A 15,133-nucleotide genomic window follows, 5' to 3' on the forward strand; every position below is an offset into this window, starting at 1 on the left:
TATACCATGAGCAGTAGCTTTGTAAAATGGTATACAAAAAGAGTTTTAACATAGAATGACTCATTTTATATGAGTTTGGTGACTTACTTCGAAACAGAGAACAAATAAAAAAGTCTTCTCAGATGTTCTGAGGTTTCCAAGAAAGAAATAAAAACCTAAAGTATTAAAGGAAAGGTATTTTCTGCAGAAGAAAGATAATTTGCCAAGGGTAGATGATTTATTTCTCATCAAGCTAGTGCCACACATCATAAGCTTTAATATTTATGATTCCATTTGTAGGCTAGCTCCATATTTGATTCGGGCATTAAATGGGACCATTGAAAAGAAGTTCTTCATCTGACAACATTTCAGTTAAAAACCTGAATAAAACCTGCCCCTGTTCTTTGTATTTATGCTGCTGCAGCTCTTCAAGCTACTTCTTTCTCTCTGTTTGGTTTTATTGCACTGCATAGTTTTGTATCCACATCTGAAAATGACTTTGGGAAAATTCCATTCTAAATTCTATTTATTGTCTTTCAGTTCCTATACTTCTGGAAATTATTTTATAAGATTAGTCCTCCATTTACCTTACTTCAATATAACTTTTCTGCTTAAAAATTGAGGTCTTTTTGGCTGAGAAAAAGTTGAAATATCACGTGACATCAAAAAGAAAGTATCAAAACTATGTGTTGGAATTAACGAATGATTTTTAAAAGTGTTTTTCATAATTTAGGATGTTTTAAGTCAAACAATTGTATAATTCTTCCAGTGAATTCTTGAGCCTTCTAGATTTTACAGAAAAAAGTGAAAATGAAGGAACAGATTAAAGTACAGGATTAGAAATTAACAAACTATCATGACTTAACACTGATCTAGTACTATTTAAAAGCATACTTTCTAGAATCATCAGGTTATGTGAAAATCTTAATCTTATATTAGCAAAGGTTCTAGTTTTTAAAGAAATACAGAAAATGTTTGAAAACATAAACCCTACTGAACCTGAAGGTATGAAAGATTCAAAGACAAGAGGTTACCAGAGAATGAATCATTAACATTAAAGATTTATAGTGCAGAAATACTAAATTAAAATTCAGAGTGTAATAATATGTGCTAGGGGCATAGAAAGTGTGAGGAAATGAGGAATCCAATCTAAGAGTTTGAATTAAGCACAAATCAAAATACTAAGAACAGTTCAAATTCCCCTGTTTTCTGTAAGGTACTTGAACATTTAAAGCTTTTTAAGTAGGTACTTTGATGCCAAAACGACTTTTCTTCATCTTATGGATCATGTAGTATTCCCTTTATGCCAAAAATCTTGTTAATTTAGAAAACAAATGACAAATCTAAAGACCAGAAATCCCTGCTGAATGTTACTGCAAGTCTTTCGCTAGAAGAACCAAAAGTAATGGCGATACCAGAACAAAATGGGCAAACTCTTCAACAGAGAAAGCCTATTATTTCTACTGTTATTTGCAAACATATTTTAACAAATAAGAGTAACTGCATTTCCATAATCCCACCAACCTCTTCTATACTTAGAAAGACTTTAGACTTTACAAGAAATCGTTAAACTTTCCCATCTTAAAAACTGTGCTATCCGTAATTTCATGGCTAAATAATTGCTACTATGAATTTGGAACCTACCTCAGCACAAATGGTGTTTGCATGTTTTCCTGAACATTTTTTCAAGGCCACCTTTTCCATTAAGGTAAGAGAGAGAAAGAAAACACTATTCAACAGAAGTTGAACACTGTCAAACATACAAACATGCCTAAGGTTTAATTGAATTTTTTTTTTAAAAAAAAAAGATTATATGAATCAGGATCTGAATATTTGTTTCCTGAATCTATTCTTCTTTTATGATGTTCTACAGCTACACAATGAGGAAACTGGTATTTTTTATAGAAAGTTAACGGGGATATTACACAGGGAATCAATCTACTAGTTTGCAAGAATTCTCAAAATGCACAAATAACAGAAGTTTGTATTTCTTCAGATCAAATTAATTCAACTTGAAGGTAGACTTCTGAAAGCTCATTTTGACATGACTGTGAAAAAACACACATCATCACCAAGAATCAAGATGAGTTCAAGTTTCAACCTATTGAAGCTACATAAAATTAATGTATGTGGTAACACTTTTTTAAGAAAGCAGCCTGCAAGTAGTGAAGGGAAACTCTAAAAATGTGAATTGCTGCCTGAAGCAGATAAAACAGATGATGCAGACTGAAAATAATGTAACCAAGTAGCAGCATACGCTTGCTTAGCCAAGCAAGTTCATTTCAACTTTTTTCTTCAATGAAATTTCTACTACATCTTTTGCATTCCAGCTTCGCCTCTTGGATAGAATTTCTACTACAACTTTCTCCAGTGACTAATTCTAGGAGGTATTGTGAAGAATGAATGCGAATTAATTTCTAGTATGAAAAATTTGGGGTATGACTGCTATTACCAGTGGTTTCACAAGTAGATGTCTGTGTCACCTGTGAAATAGAATTGGGTACACTAGGCATTAGATATAGCAGTGAAACTATTGGAATTTTATGAGCAGCGTGTTGATAATAGTTTTTCCTTACCAAAACTAGGTAAGCTTAACATAACGTTTTCAGTCCAGATAGGTAATGCTTGCAGTCATCTTTTCATGTTTGAGGCTTATCCTGCACAAAACAAAGCAAATCATGCATAATTTTATTCCAATTAAGGAAAATGAACATATCACAGAAAAGTTATTTTTAATGATATGCTTATTGGCATTTCCATAATTTTCTAATTTGTTTGAAAGCAAAAGACCTTATCTTATAAGAACACACTTCACTTCTTTTATCTGTACAACAGATAAACCCCAAAGCCTTTTAATAATCTGTGCAGTCTAAATACATGAGAAGAGAGAGTATAAAGATATTGCCTGTGGAATACTGAAGGTGGAGAATGGCTTCCTGAAATAATAGAACAAGTAACAATTTGGAAAACAAGACATTACATTTATTGAATCTCCTAATCTAATTCACTGACTGTCCCAAAAGAGAAATGAGTGTAATTTAGTTAATCAAAGGAATTTTGAAGGTAATGATCTATAAAGAACATGTCCCTGTTTAAGCTAATAAAGAGTTTCCAATAACTTAAGTTTGGCTAATGATGTCTGTACTAATTGAAAAATTCACCTGTAAGAAGTTTTCTGGTTATCGGAAATTCTTTAAAACAAGATACTGAAATCTGCCAATGAAGAGCTTGATCCTGCAAATACTTACTCATGCAATTTACAATCTGTAGAATTACTGGTTCTATTTACTGATGGCTCTAGTCTCCAACCACAGGATCTGCTCCTGTACTCAATATCCAGATTAAGCTGTCAATGACTTCAGGAATATTGATGGGAATTTTACTTCTCTGAGGAAACCAGCCATCATTCTACAAGGATGTAGACATCCACTGAATTAGAACTGTTAACAGTACGTGTGGTTGTTGTTGCTTTCGCATCCACGTCTCTGAGTATTGGAAATAACAGAAAAAGCTACTGATCTTTTTATATTTTGTCTCTACATTCAATCAAAGCCTACATTTACATTACAAGATTGTAACAGGTACTGATGCAGTCTGATTTACTTACCAGATTTCTTATCAGACATACCAGGAAAAGTAGTCTCTACTAGATAAACTGTCAAATAAAAGGAATCCTAAGTACTTTCAAGTTTTTAAAAGATCTATAAAACTGGATATGCTGTAACTGCTATCACTGACAAGAACTGTGCAGATAGTAGGAGCTCTTTTTTTGAACCCATTGAGGACTACTAAAAGTATTTCATGTCAAATGTTTATTGCTAAGATTTGTGTTAATCCAGCTATATTCACAGTAACTTTCTTGGAAAATTCATTTGAGGCTTATTGCACAGACAGGTTAAATCACTAACACTGCTTGTTTCATAGTTAAAAAGTCATTCATTTCAGAACAAGAAGACCCTCGAAGAGACACAGGAATTTTTTTATCAGATAAAATTGTGCACAATGAGCACTGGACTAACTAACAAGTATTAAAAAAAAAAAGACATGAACAAGGAGAAAAGCTAAATTCACAAATAATTTTTTCCTTGTAAATTATTTACTGAGGCCTATTGCTACTTTAATACCCCATCAATGTCATATGAAGTTATTAAATTACAATTATTTACTTTGCTAAGCATTGGCAGTGTATAAGTGAGTTATACAACACATAAAAATAAAGCCAGTCAAAAGACACTAGTTCTTGTGTTCAGAAAGTTAGCAGTTTAGCGGTATTACTTGAGCTTTATATGCCTTTATTTTGTTGTTCCGGAATTTGACCTGTAGGAAAATAAAATGATTTGTCATTTTATTGCAACTTTTAATTAACAACAAAATATCTTAAGTTAGCCTGCAGTTCTGTTGCATAGCCATACCAGAGAATGCTGGACTTCTACAAGGAGCCCCTTTTCATTTAAATCAAAAGTAACACTGTCATTGCTAGCAATGTTTCATTAGATAAAACCAGATGGAGAGAAGAACTAGCTTTTTACAAGAAAAAATTACAGTATTCAACTCTACAAGTTGTTAAGGCCGCAAAATGTCTCATTGGGCATCAAGCCCTTCACCATACGAAGAGAACACCTTGTTCTGTATTTGTTTGAATAATTAGGTTGGTAATTGTTACAGGATTCCACAAAATACTGTAATTTGCAGAGCAAAAGGAAAAGCTTTCTAAGTAATCCTTGTGTGAAGGATAAAATAACATTGGCAGTTTGAATTTTTCTCTTAAAATTTTTCACAGGAGAAATGACCTGAGAATGTAAACAACTTATAAAGACCTTGTGCCTTGCTTTCCCACGAACAGTACTGTATATACTTTTGTTTAGCTTGTAAAACCCATCTTCCAGTCTTGCATGAAACTCAGTAAAATACTGGTATTACTTGCCAGTTATTCATCCTTCAGGATGTGCACAATATTCTAAAACTTGAAGGGTTTTCTTCTGATTTACTGGTATCAAAATCATCTCTGGACAAAAGAACTGCACTGGTGATTTCAAGACCATTGCTGCACAAGATGATGAAGTCAGCCTTCTCTCTCACAAATGTACATCTCTCTTCTCTACAATAGAGTAAAATATAAAGTTGCAAGGTTAAGATAAACAGGCAGATCATAATGAAGTGAAAATATTAAACAAGAAGCTTCAGAAAGTGCCAAAGGAATGGCTTACCACTGGTAGGGTAGGTCATATTGACATTAATTTCTTGGCTTGCCAATATAAAGTTTCCAGAAAATAAAAGAGAATTAGCTGTAGCAATAATTCGCAAAAACATGTCTGGCAGAGAAAAGCTATTGTAAATGCATACAAAGAGAGTTCTTCCCTTTGGGGGAAGATGTGGTTTTATCAGACTAAAATGGCCCATGCCTTGAAAACATTTGCTTTGAATGCATCATGTTTTGACAAAATTCTGTTTTCCAGTAAATTAATTCATCTCTGAAGGAAAAAAAAAAAAAAAAAAAGAAAAAAAGAGCTTTAACATAGGAATAGCCAGAGCTTCAATGATTAAGTTTTTCAGTACTTGTAAAGCACTCATGCAAAACACACAGCACTGGATCTTTAAATCTTTTTATCTAAATGTTTAAAATGAAGTATATCCTTTCTATTACCTCTAGTAGTTGCCTGAAAATACAATAAAGCCATAATTCTAAAGGGATGGCCTATGACTAACACAAGACATGCACTTAAGTAAGGACTTCAGGTCCAGCAAAGGAAAATTCATCTGATACAATAAAGACTCTTTCTTCTCTTCCTCATACATATACACAGCACTTAATTAATTAATGATGCAAAAAACAAATCCCAATCTCTCTCTACTTTCCTCTCAAATCCTGATTTGTGCTTTGTTGACAGCCCTCATAAAAATCTGTACTGTTTAGCACATCCTGAAGATCTGCAAACCTGCATAGAAAATGTTACAAATATTTGAGATTATTACATGTGCTGGGAGTAAGACTTCCACTGTCAGGCTTACTTCTTATTTCCCTGGAGAATGAGACTCAGAAATAAAGCTCAGAATTGTATGCATTTTTTTTTATAGCAGCTCTTCAGTTTTTACATATATATATACGTGTGTGTGTGTGTATATATATTTATATAACATAAATGTAAATATTATATGTGTGTGTGTGTGTGTGTGTGTGTGTGTGTATGTATGTGTGTATGTATGTTTATATCACTGTGTTTTTGAGAGCAACTATGTTTCTGGCAGCTTGTCTAGCATGCAGCTACTAAAGTGGTCTCTATCACCTGGCAGTAAGTTTATGTCATTCCATTTCTGAATCTCTTCCTGGCTTCACATAGCAATGTTTAATTCCAAGAGTCTAATAGACTCTGAATGTGGCCAAGCTGCTCAAATACAGAAGACACAATTGAGAGTTACCACCTGTTCTCTGTTCCCCTATTCTCTGGTACACCAAGACAGTGAATCTCTTCAAACACCTAATGAAAAGATAGAAAAAGAGAAAAAAATGGAGGAGTCTATTAATGTGCTTTTTTAAAACTGGAGCCTAAGGAACACAGCACACTAAACAGCTGCAATTGTTTTTTGATTATTGAAGACTTGAGAAGGAAATATTGATGATACTAAGCATCTCACAATGTTTAAAACATAACTGACATTTGTACTGAAATGACTTAAAAAGAAGTGATGTTCTACAACTTCAAATCTCTCCTCTCCACCTTAAACCACATGTGTGATCACAGTGTTTCTAAAAGGGGAAAAGAAAAAGCCCATTTTTTTTACAACCAATCACCACAGTATCTCATAAGCTTCTGCGGCCTTAAATGGTATGGCTCCTATTTTCACTTTTGTTTTTCATTCCAACAGTCAGCTGCAAGAGTGGGTATGGTTTGGAGTACAGCTCATGAATATTTATTTTCACACTAAATCCAAACAAACTCAGTCAGTGCTTGTCCCTGCCCTGGGTGGTATGAAACAGAGAGCCCTACACAATGATCAACCAAGCCAAAAGCCCTGAAATAGAACAAAAAAATTATAATATTCTGCTGAGATTACAGTAAAGCTTGCCACAATGATATCCTTGTATAACTGGTTTATGCTTGAAAATCAAACCAGCTTTCATTCATTACTGAATGCTGCCATTTGTTTTCAATGTCTTTTCCAAGCATTGTGTGGAAAACAAGCCTAGGTCTCACATGCCTTGGAATATTTTCCACTTTCATGGAAAACTTGTTCAGAATTGTTTGCATTCTTATTGCTGGAGTTTTTGACATCCCAACAGAGACTGCCCTCACTTCTATTCCCCAGCCTTACAGCCCTGCTTACTTCTTTGTGTTGTTACTAGTGAATGTGTGACTGCATTGCAAAAATACAAAGGTTTTTTTTCCTCTCTCTCTCTCTCTCTCTCTCTGTTGGTTTTCAACCTCATTATTGCCAGTATTGACACAGTATGCAGGATCATACAACATTAGGGTATGGAAGACAACAGTAGCCCGGTGGATCATGAACCATCTGCTTCAGGAGTTAGTGAAAACAGTGCTGTATCCTTAGCCTCATGCACAAACAGTGGGGAAAACAGAACAGGAAGGAGTGTCCCTGACTTCCTGCTTCCCAAAATGCGCAGCTGCCTCCCCAGACTGTAATTGCTGTACATACCCATGAAAGTTGTTTCTCTACAACTCAAGGTTAAAGTTTCATCTCGCAATTATTAAATTTTTAAAACTTCACCTCTGTGCAACTGTCAGTGATGCTGAACTTGAAACATTATTGAAAAAAAGAAAAAAAAAAGCAATAGGCTTCTGTTAAGAAAATTTTAAAAGGGAAATATTTGCCAGTGCCAGTGCTACTTTAACAACAATGCCATAGTCAGCACTCTGTTTCACTGTGATGTAAATATTTGAGCCATCATTAGGCAGGGATGGCTGAGTATTACCTTCTCTTTTCAGAATGGAAATCTGAGGCACAAAGGAGTAAGATGCTTCTCTAGGCAAATGCCTATCATTCTTGAGTTTCAGACCCTTGTCTTGATTATGTTGCTTATAAGGTGAACACAAGTAGCCTTCTGCCCCCTCCATAGAAATACTAACTTTTCCAGTAGCTTGCTCCAATTTTTCTTTACAAAGTTCCATGCAAAGAGTTGTCCAGCTGGATTTGTGTTGACTGAATAGATAACTGAAGGCAAGTCTTCAATCCTGATTACATCTCCTTCTATTCCAAGTTTAAGCAACCTATAGCATCAAAATACATTATAAAAGTAAGAAAAGGCCAGACTGTAGAATTACATTTGGGAATACATTTAAAAACCTCAAAGATCAGGCCTCTGTTGTGCTCTCAGCCAAGGTACAAAAATGAAGTACTTACTGATTACTTGCACATACAGAACGTATTTATATCTAACGCCTATCTTCTTCAGTTGCATACTAAGCACAGTAAGATATTTCAAGGCCTAAGTGCAGTGGTATACTGGCTTTCCTTAAACTAACATTGATTTTGAACCATTTTTCTGTAGCAGAATAAGGTAATGGAAACTGACTCACCAAACCTATTCCCTCTCTCCTTTTATTTCTTAAACTTTCAAATTATAATGATGAAAGCCTGGGAGTGAAAATACAAATAAATGCAACATTTTTTTAAAAAACATTTTGAAGAACCCAACTAGGGAACAACATCATTATCCTTTAAAGAAATTCAATGTGTCAAAACTTTTTGTTTCATACTCAACAGTCAAGCTGTATTCACCCAAAAAGTGTGTCAGATAAGAACAAAGATCACGTTAGATCCACTGGAATTAAGTCAGTGAGATTAGTAAGATGTAGTGCATGGAGCACGTGTAATTTGGAAGTAAATAATTTGTATGGAATGGTTCCTACCTTGTTAATTTACTAACATCTTTACTGCTTGCCAGAGCTGAGTAGCTCTTTCTCTGTTCAGCACTAGATATGGACACTTTATATCCACCCAAAAGAAAATTCCAGCCGGTAGCTGTTTTGGTTCCAACAGAGTAGACTGTTCCAAGGACATCAGAGGGAATGTTACTAAGCAGGAAAGAAAGAAAGAAAGTTTCATTTGGAGTTGTAATCTAGTATTTTTTATGGCTAAAAAGCAGTGGAAAAAATGTTAAATACAAGGGAGTAAATCTTTCCACAGTAATAATTCATTGTAATGTACAGAAATTTCCCTCATTTTAAAATTAAATATGATTGATGTTCTAGTTTTAAAATAGTCTTGCTATTAATCTAGCATGATAAAGAGGTACTTTACAGATTTGCATTTCTGCCCTGAAATTATACAATGAACGACCCTGATCCTGCAGAAATTATGTCTCTGCCCAATTTGGACTCAGTTATAACTCCCCAATACATGTAACACAAATAAAGCAGTAATAAAATTTCAATAGATGTGGAAAGGAATGCATAATACATCTGTTGATGCATATGAACCTTACTATGTCTTTGCTTTTCCTTTTGATAGATGACAGAAATTGGTAAGATATAGATTAAGGATTAAAGAAGACTTCCAAACATCTGTCACACATGTTCAGAAATAATAGGGAAAAGAAACAAACCACACAGAAGCAGCAAGTCCTGATTTTGCAGTGGGCCACAGATACTCCTCTTCTATGGAGTTCATTTGAAATTGTCAAAAGTATGTAGATGCAAGAGTTTCCCATCCCAGTGCAGCACTGTATCCTCATTCTGGGCAATTTTTCAGGGTATACTGATCCTTCTATGTTTATGAAAAACTTTTCACACAATGAAGCACACCGGAATCAGTCTGAGAGATTAGGTTAAGTCTTGTTGAAACTGGAAGAAGTATAAATATTATCTACCATTTAAAAGGATGGCAGTACCATTTAGCAGGAACAATTAAGTATCTTCACAGTAAAGTAGTGATCAACATACTGTTTCATGCCATTGTTTGGAATGGTGATAAAAATCACTGCCTCCTGTTATATTTTTCCTATAGTCCAGATACCAGACTTTGTGTATTCTTTGTAGATAAGTAGTATTTCAGCAAAGGATTTTTGATTGACTGAGTAACACTCCATCTCTTTACTAGGACAATATGCAAGATGAAGAATAACATAAGTACACAGGTAATCAAAAGAACGAAGTAGGAGGGAACAACTAAAATATGTTTATTTACATTGCTATAACGTAACACCTCTTCATGGGTTTTCGGCAATGGAGAAAAAGATCTAGAAATTCTAGATCTAAAAATAAGAGCTTGTATCTGGTGCCTGAGCTAAGAAACCATGCTCTGTTAGCTCATGTGGCAGAGATTCCAAAATGTTTATGTGGGCACCTCACATGAGAAGGAAAACCTCAAGGGACAGGGAACTACACTGAGTAAATTTACGCTTTAATACACACACTAGAATACATGGTTTTCTGATGCTGCTTTATTTCAGGTAATGAAAGCATTTCCATACACTTTACGGGAAACTGCTTTTCTTCTAAAGTCCATGTTGTAAAAATCAAATCTCAGGGTAGAATAAAAGAAACTTAAGCAAAAAGAGACTATAAGATAGAAAAAAAGTATGTACCTTATATTTGCCCCATTTCCATCCACCTGCTGAAAAGCCGATTTGCCTTCTGGATACAAGGAAGATATTGCAGGTCACACGCACGCTCTAGAAGATCAGAACAAAGCATTCTTTCAGAAACAGAGCCCTCATCACTCCAGGCCTGCTTGTCAATCACTGGTTTAAAATACTGCAAAATGTACCCCTGCAGAAAGAACATGGTAGTGTTCGTTTATAAGTAATGACTTTTGCTGTACTAAGACTATTTAGGATTTCTAGTAGAATTGGTAACTGAACTCAAAGGGCAGCATTTTATATGTACATTGTTGGATTTACTATGGATAACACATTCTCTGAAGTGCAGAGAACATACTATCTGTCACTACAAAGCATCAGTAAAAGAAATGCAGATTTCATTAATGAGTAAATATACAAGCAAGCAAATAAAAGTATAAAATGTTACACATTTCAGGGCTCAGATATGAACTTTTAGACTTTCTGCAACATCAGAAATACTTAGTCTCTCCATCATGCGACAGATCACTTCCAGACAGCCCAGGCCTTTCAGAAGTACTATATTACTTGTCTCATGCTGGAGATACCGTGTTAGATCCAGAGCTCTGTCAAGCGATAGTCTCCCTGCACTAAGAGATAATTTAAAGGGAGTTAGTGTCTTTCTAATCACACATGGCAAGAGGGTAGGGGGATGGCCCTGAGGTCCTTAATGTTTATTATCTAAGATAAAAATATCCTGGGAGGTACACACATGGGAGGGGAGCCTCCTTGTGTATTCATCATCCTGTCCTCTACACAGATCTCATGTGAAAGAAACGAAGAAATGTATAGGTGCATCAGCAACCTGTACATCTGGGTCTTGAATTCAAAAGGAAGATTTAATATTCACAATAGTTTTCAAAAAACAGAGGATGAATAATATTGGTTAGAGAAAAGGCAGCTATCCTCAAGAAAGTCTGCTTCTAGGACCTAAGATTCTTAAGACTTTGGACACTCTGAGATCATGGGAGGCATCTGGGGGGCCAACAAACTTCTTGCTTTCTTTTTAAAGAACCAGTATTACCTGACCAACTGAAAAGCATTATGGATCAGACTTGCTCTGTCTTTGTAGCTGAAGAGGGTGTGATTCTTGTTCAATAGTTTAATAATGTCCCATCCATTTTCCTCATAGTGTACAATGTAATAACCATTCATATCCACATTGAATTTCACCCAGCTGATATCTTCCTCCAATTCTATGGTATCTAGGAGCCGGAAAATCATTTTAAAAACAATTAAACAAACATACTAGTGGTATTTCCCAATATGCATCAGGGCATTTAAACTTCAAAAAAGTGATCTGAAATGTACAGGAAGATCGCAAGGCATTGCTTTTAAAGTCCTTTTAATTAGTAGCAATTAAACTAGTCTCTTGAAAAGACACACATGCATGCACATTTACGTACAGAGTTAAGCTTTTTAATATTAAAGTCATTTTTTAAAGTAGCCAGACAAAAAAAAAATAGGTTCACGTTGATTAAGAAAGGGCAGTAGCAGGAAATATTTTACTTATCTGGTTCATTATCATCTTTACCTATTCACAGAACCAATTTTGGCACAAAGGAGGGGACTTTTTAACCTTGTACAGGCCAAGCTAATACAACATCTCACACTTTAATTTAAACTAACATGTCTTTGGTGATGATGCAAGTAAGTCACTGCAGTAGCAGAGCCATTCACAAGCAAAACTTCCCCTTGAAAAGTAGTCATTAGGACCACTCTTCTGAAAATTTTGCTGTACCCAAATTTTTTATGTTGTCACACCAGGAAGTACCTTGGTTTTGGTACAGACAACAGAACATGACCTCAACATGGATAAACTACAGCGCAAGATAACCTTGTCAGAACCTACAGGGGTTTTGTCCTCCAAGTCCTCTTTACAGGCTTTCAAAGCCACAGTATCAAGGATTTTGCTTGCCAGCAAGTCCCCATCCTTATGGAAAATTTTCTACACCAGTAAGGACAACATGAAAAAAGCTTGACTAAGTTCTCATAATATAGAATATAAGAATGCTCACCAGTTATAGTATTGTATTTGTACTTGTGTACATGGATATTTTTAAATTTTTAACCCAGTTTAAGCAGTTTAGAATTGTTTGACTAGTGAGAAACAACTTTTGAAACAGGAAAATGTCTAGAATTTTATCTGTTCTAGAATGGTATCTAAAAAAGAACTGTATGGAATTTCCGAAGCAATCCACAATAATTTCCAGCTGACAATGGGGAAGACAAAGATTTTAAGTCTTCTATCTATGACAGTGCTGTATAATTCCTTGTAATATTGTTTGCGATGTGGTATTGCTGGTGGCTGTAGTCTAAATGAAAACTATAAAGACTGCATTACATGCAGTGGAACTGAGCACTTTTTTTAAACAAAGTTTATTTGCCTAACAGTGAAAGCCAAACAATTTCAGTGTGACTCAATTTACTTGAGCTAAATTTAATCTTCAGGATTTTAAAAGGAAACAAACCCAAATGAATTTTCTCATTTGACCATGTTTGTTCTGGTAAGAAAAAAAAAAAAAAAAAAAAAAAAAAGCTTTTTCATTTTTAGGTTACTCAGAACAAGTGTTACTTTCCTGGCTTAGTCACTGAATGGAAAAATCAGATATTTTTCCCAAATCCAATAAGCAGAAGCAATAATAAGAGGGCAGCACATGGTAGCAGGTAACAGAATAAATTAGTCGGTAACCTGAACGATTCTTCATTAAATGTCTTCCAATATTTTTGGAATGACTTGTAATGTATGTCAAAGGAACATACCACAGGAACCTAAGAAATAGAAAGAAACAAGATGAGAAATGTCAATAGGTTTTTATACATTTGAGATACTTTTCATTAATACCATGATAAAGTCCCTGCATTTACCCAGTTTGCATTGAGGACCACTGAGGATCATCTGGGAAAATGCCTTTAAGAAAGCGTTCTTGTCTTATTTTGATTCTCTTCCAATTTTGTTCAACAATAATCAATGGAAGTCCTTTCTGAATAGTCCAGGTATCCATTATGTTGGCAACATTAAAGTGTTCACTGAGGTAATAGTCATACTTAGAACAATGCAAAACAAAACAAACATTTTTTTTAAACTCAGTATTTCCTGTCTCTTTTCAGATGATGTTATCAGACAGTGTTAGCAATCAGAAAGAATGTACTCATTTGCTGTAAAATTTTAGTCATTTCCACAGTATCTAAAGAAAAACCCTGAAATACTTAAGTAAACATAGTGAGAGTAATGCATGAAAACTGATTATCCTCTGTTACACTAGCAAGCTAGGAAAACAAAAAATCATTAATATGAATGCATTGCAGTAAGAAGTGAATTGGCGTCATCTTCTGCACCACAGTTAAAAGTCTCTCCTAATTAAAACAAAAGACAAAGGTGAACTGCAGATTTTCTGAAAAGGCTGAGGGCCTCTCATCAACAAAGCTTATTTGTAACATATTTGCAAGATAAAGTAGCATTGCCCTGCTCTGCCATGCCTAACAAGGTCTCTTTGAATTCATGGCATGACACCCTCACTTCAGCTTTTCCCCTTGGACTTTCGCTTGGGGAGCTCTACAGATGCTTGGCTGCAGAGCTGGTCCAGCCTGTGAGACTAGCTGGACCTACCAAGATTTTTGCTGTAGGAACTATTGAATCACATCCAGATTAACATATTCTAATCATACCCAAACTATATCCTTAACAGTGGAGCAGCTGTTAGAAAAGATTCTTATAAATGCTTTCTGCTTTGCAGCACACTAAAGCAAGCAAGCTTAATTAACCAAAGCAGCAAAACAAAGAAGTCAGAGCATAACAAGCACACTTTCAAAACAGACGCTAAAAATTCAGCAGTCATTGCCTTTGGTACATGAAGGTTGGTAGGCCCACAGCCACAACAGCAGGTTGCCCCTTTGAGGCCCACATGAATCCTAAAAGGTAATGCCTTTGTAGTTAAATTGAACTTAAATGGCTTACCAAGCACATCCTTGGCTGAAGTCTGATCTATATACTTTGTAACAACAAAAATGCTATTGGAAGTTCTAAAACCATAGTTTTTGCTATTACTTTGGGAACAAAATGCATATAATTCTGGTCCCAAGGAAAAACAGAGGAAAGAGAGAAAGGTTAAATTTGTGACTTTTCTTTGCTCATGCACAAAGGCAGGCAGCAATTAAATTAAATCTATTTTCTTTTGCTGATAACAGTGTGTTACCATTAGCGAAATAATTAAGGCAGTTTGAGGTTTCAGAAATGTACATAAATATGTGTATTTTTGTTCTAATCTGACAGTTTCTTTCAAATGGTTCTGAAGTTCCAGACTGGGACGGCACTGGTAATCTGTGAGGGTGTGTTAAAATCTACAGTTAACCCTAGCTGCCAATGTTTTTTCATGGCTATAGTCTTATGAGTCAAAGATATTTCACAGAAGAGTTCAGTGAAGTCTTAAATTAACTAGTGGACTTCACTGGCTTTTTGAAATCTCATCTGTATTCTTCTCTGAGCATCTTTTTTCATGCAGAACAAGTATACAAAGTTTGGTTTTTTATCGAATATTTTCCCAACAGATATGGCAACTGGAGACAGAGGTATCATTT

The 15,133-nt window shown here is 35.0% G+C and overlaps 1 protein-coding gene across 1 annotated transcript in view; it reads right to left on the minus strand.

Moving 5' to 3' along the window:
- The window catches only part of LOC134153920 (endoplasmic reticulum aminopeptidase 2-like), a 44,860-nt gene that overhangs the window by 18,805 nt on the left and 10,922 nt on the right, over positions 1-15,133 (minus strand). The window contains 7 exon segments of the mRNA XM_062600489.1: positions 8,064-8,204; positions 8,847-9,011; positions 10,534-10,706; positions 10,989-11,145; positions 11,580-11,760; positions 13,248-13,327; positions 13,424-13,602. Of these exon segments, the coding sequence (XP_062456473.1) occupies positions 8,064-8,204; positions 8,847-9,011; positions 10,534-10,706; positions 10,989-11,145; positions 11,580-11,760; positions 13,248-13,327; positions 13,424-13,602 (1,076 nt within the window).

The sequence above is a fragment of the Rhea pennata genome, chromosome Z (genome assembly GCF_028389875.1).
Source record: "Rhea pennata isolate bPtePen1 chromosome Z, bPtePen1.pri, whole genome shotgun sequence".
Lineage (NCBI taxonomy): Eukaryota > Metazoa > Chordata > Aves > Rheiformes > Rheidae > Rhea > Rhea pennata.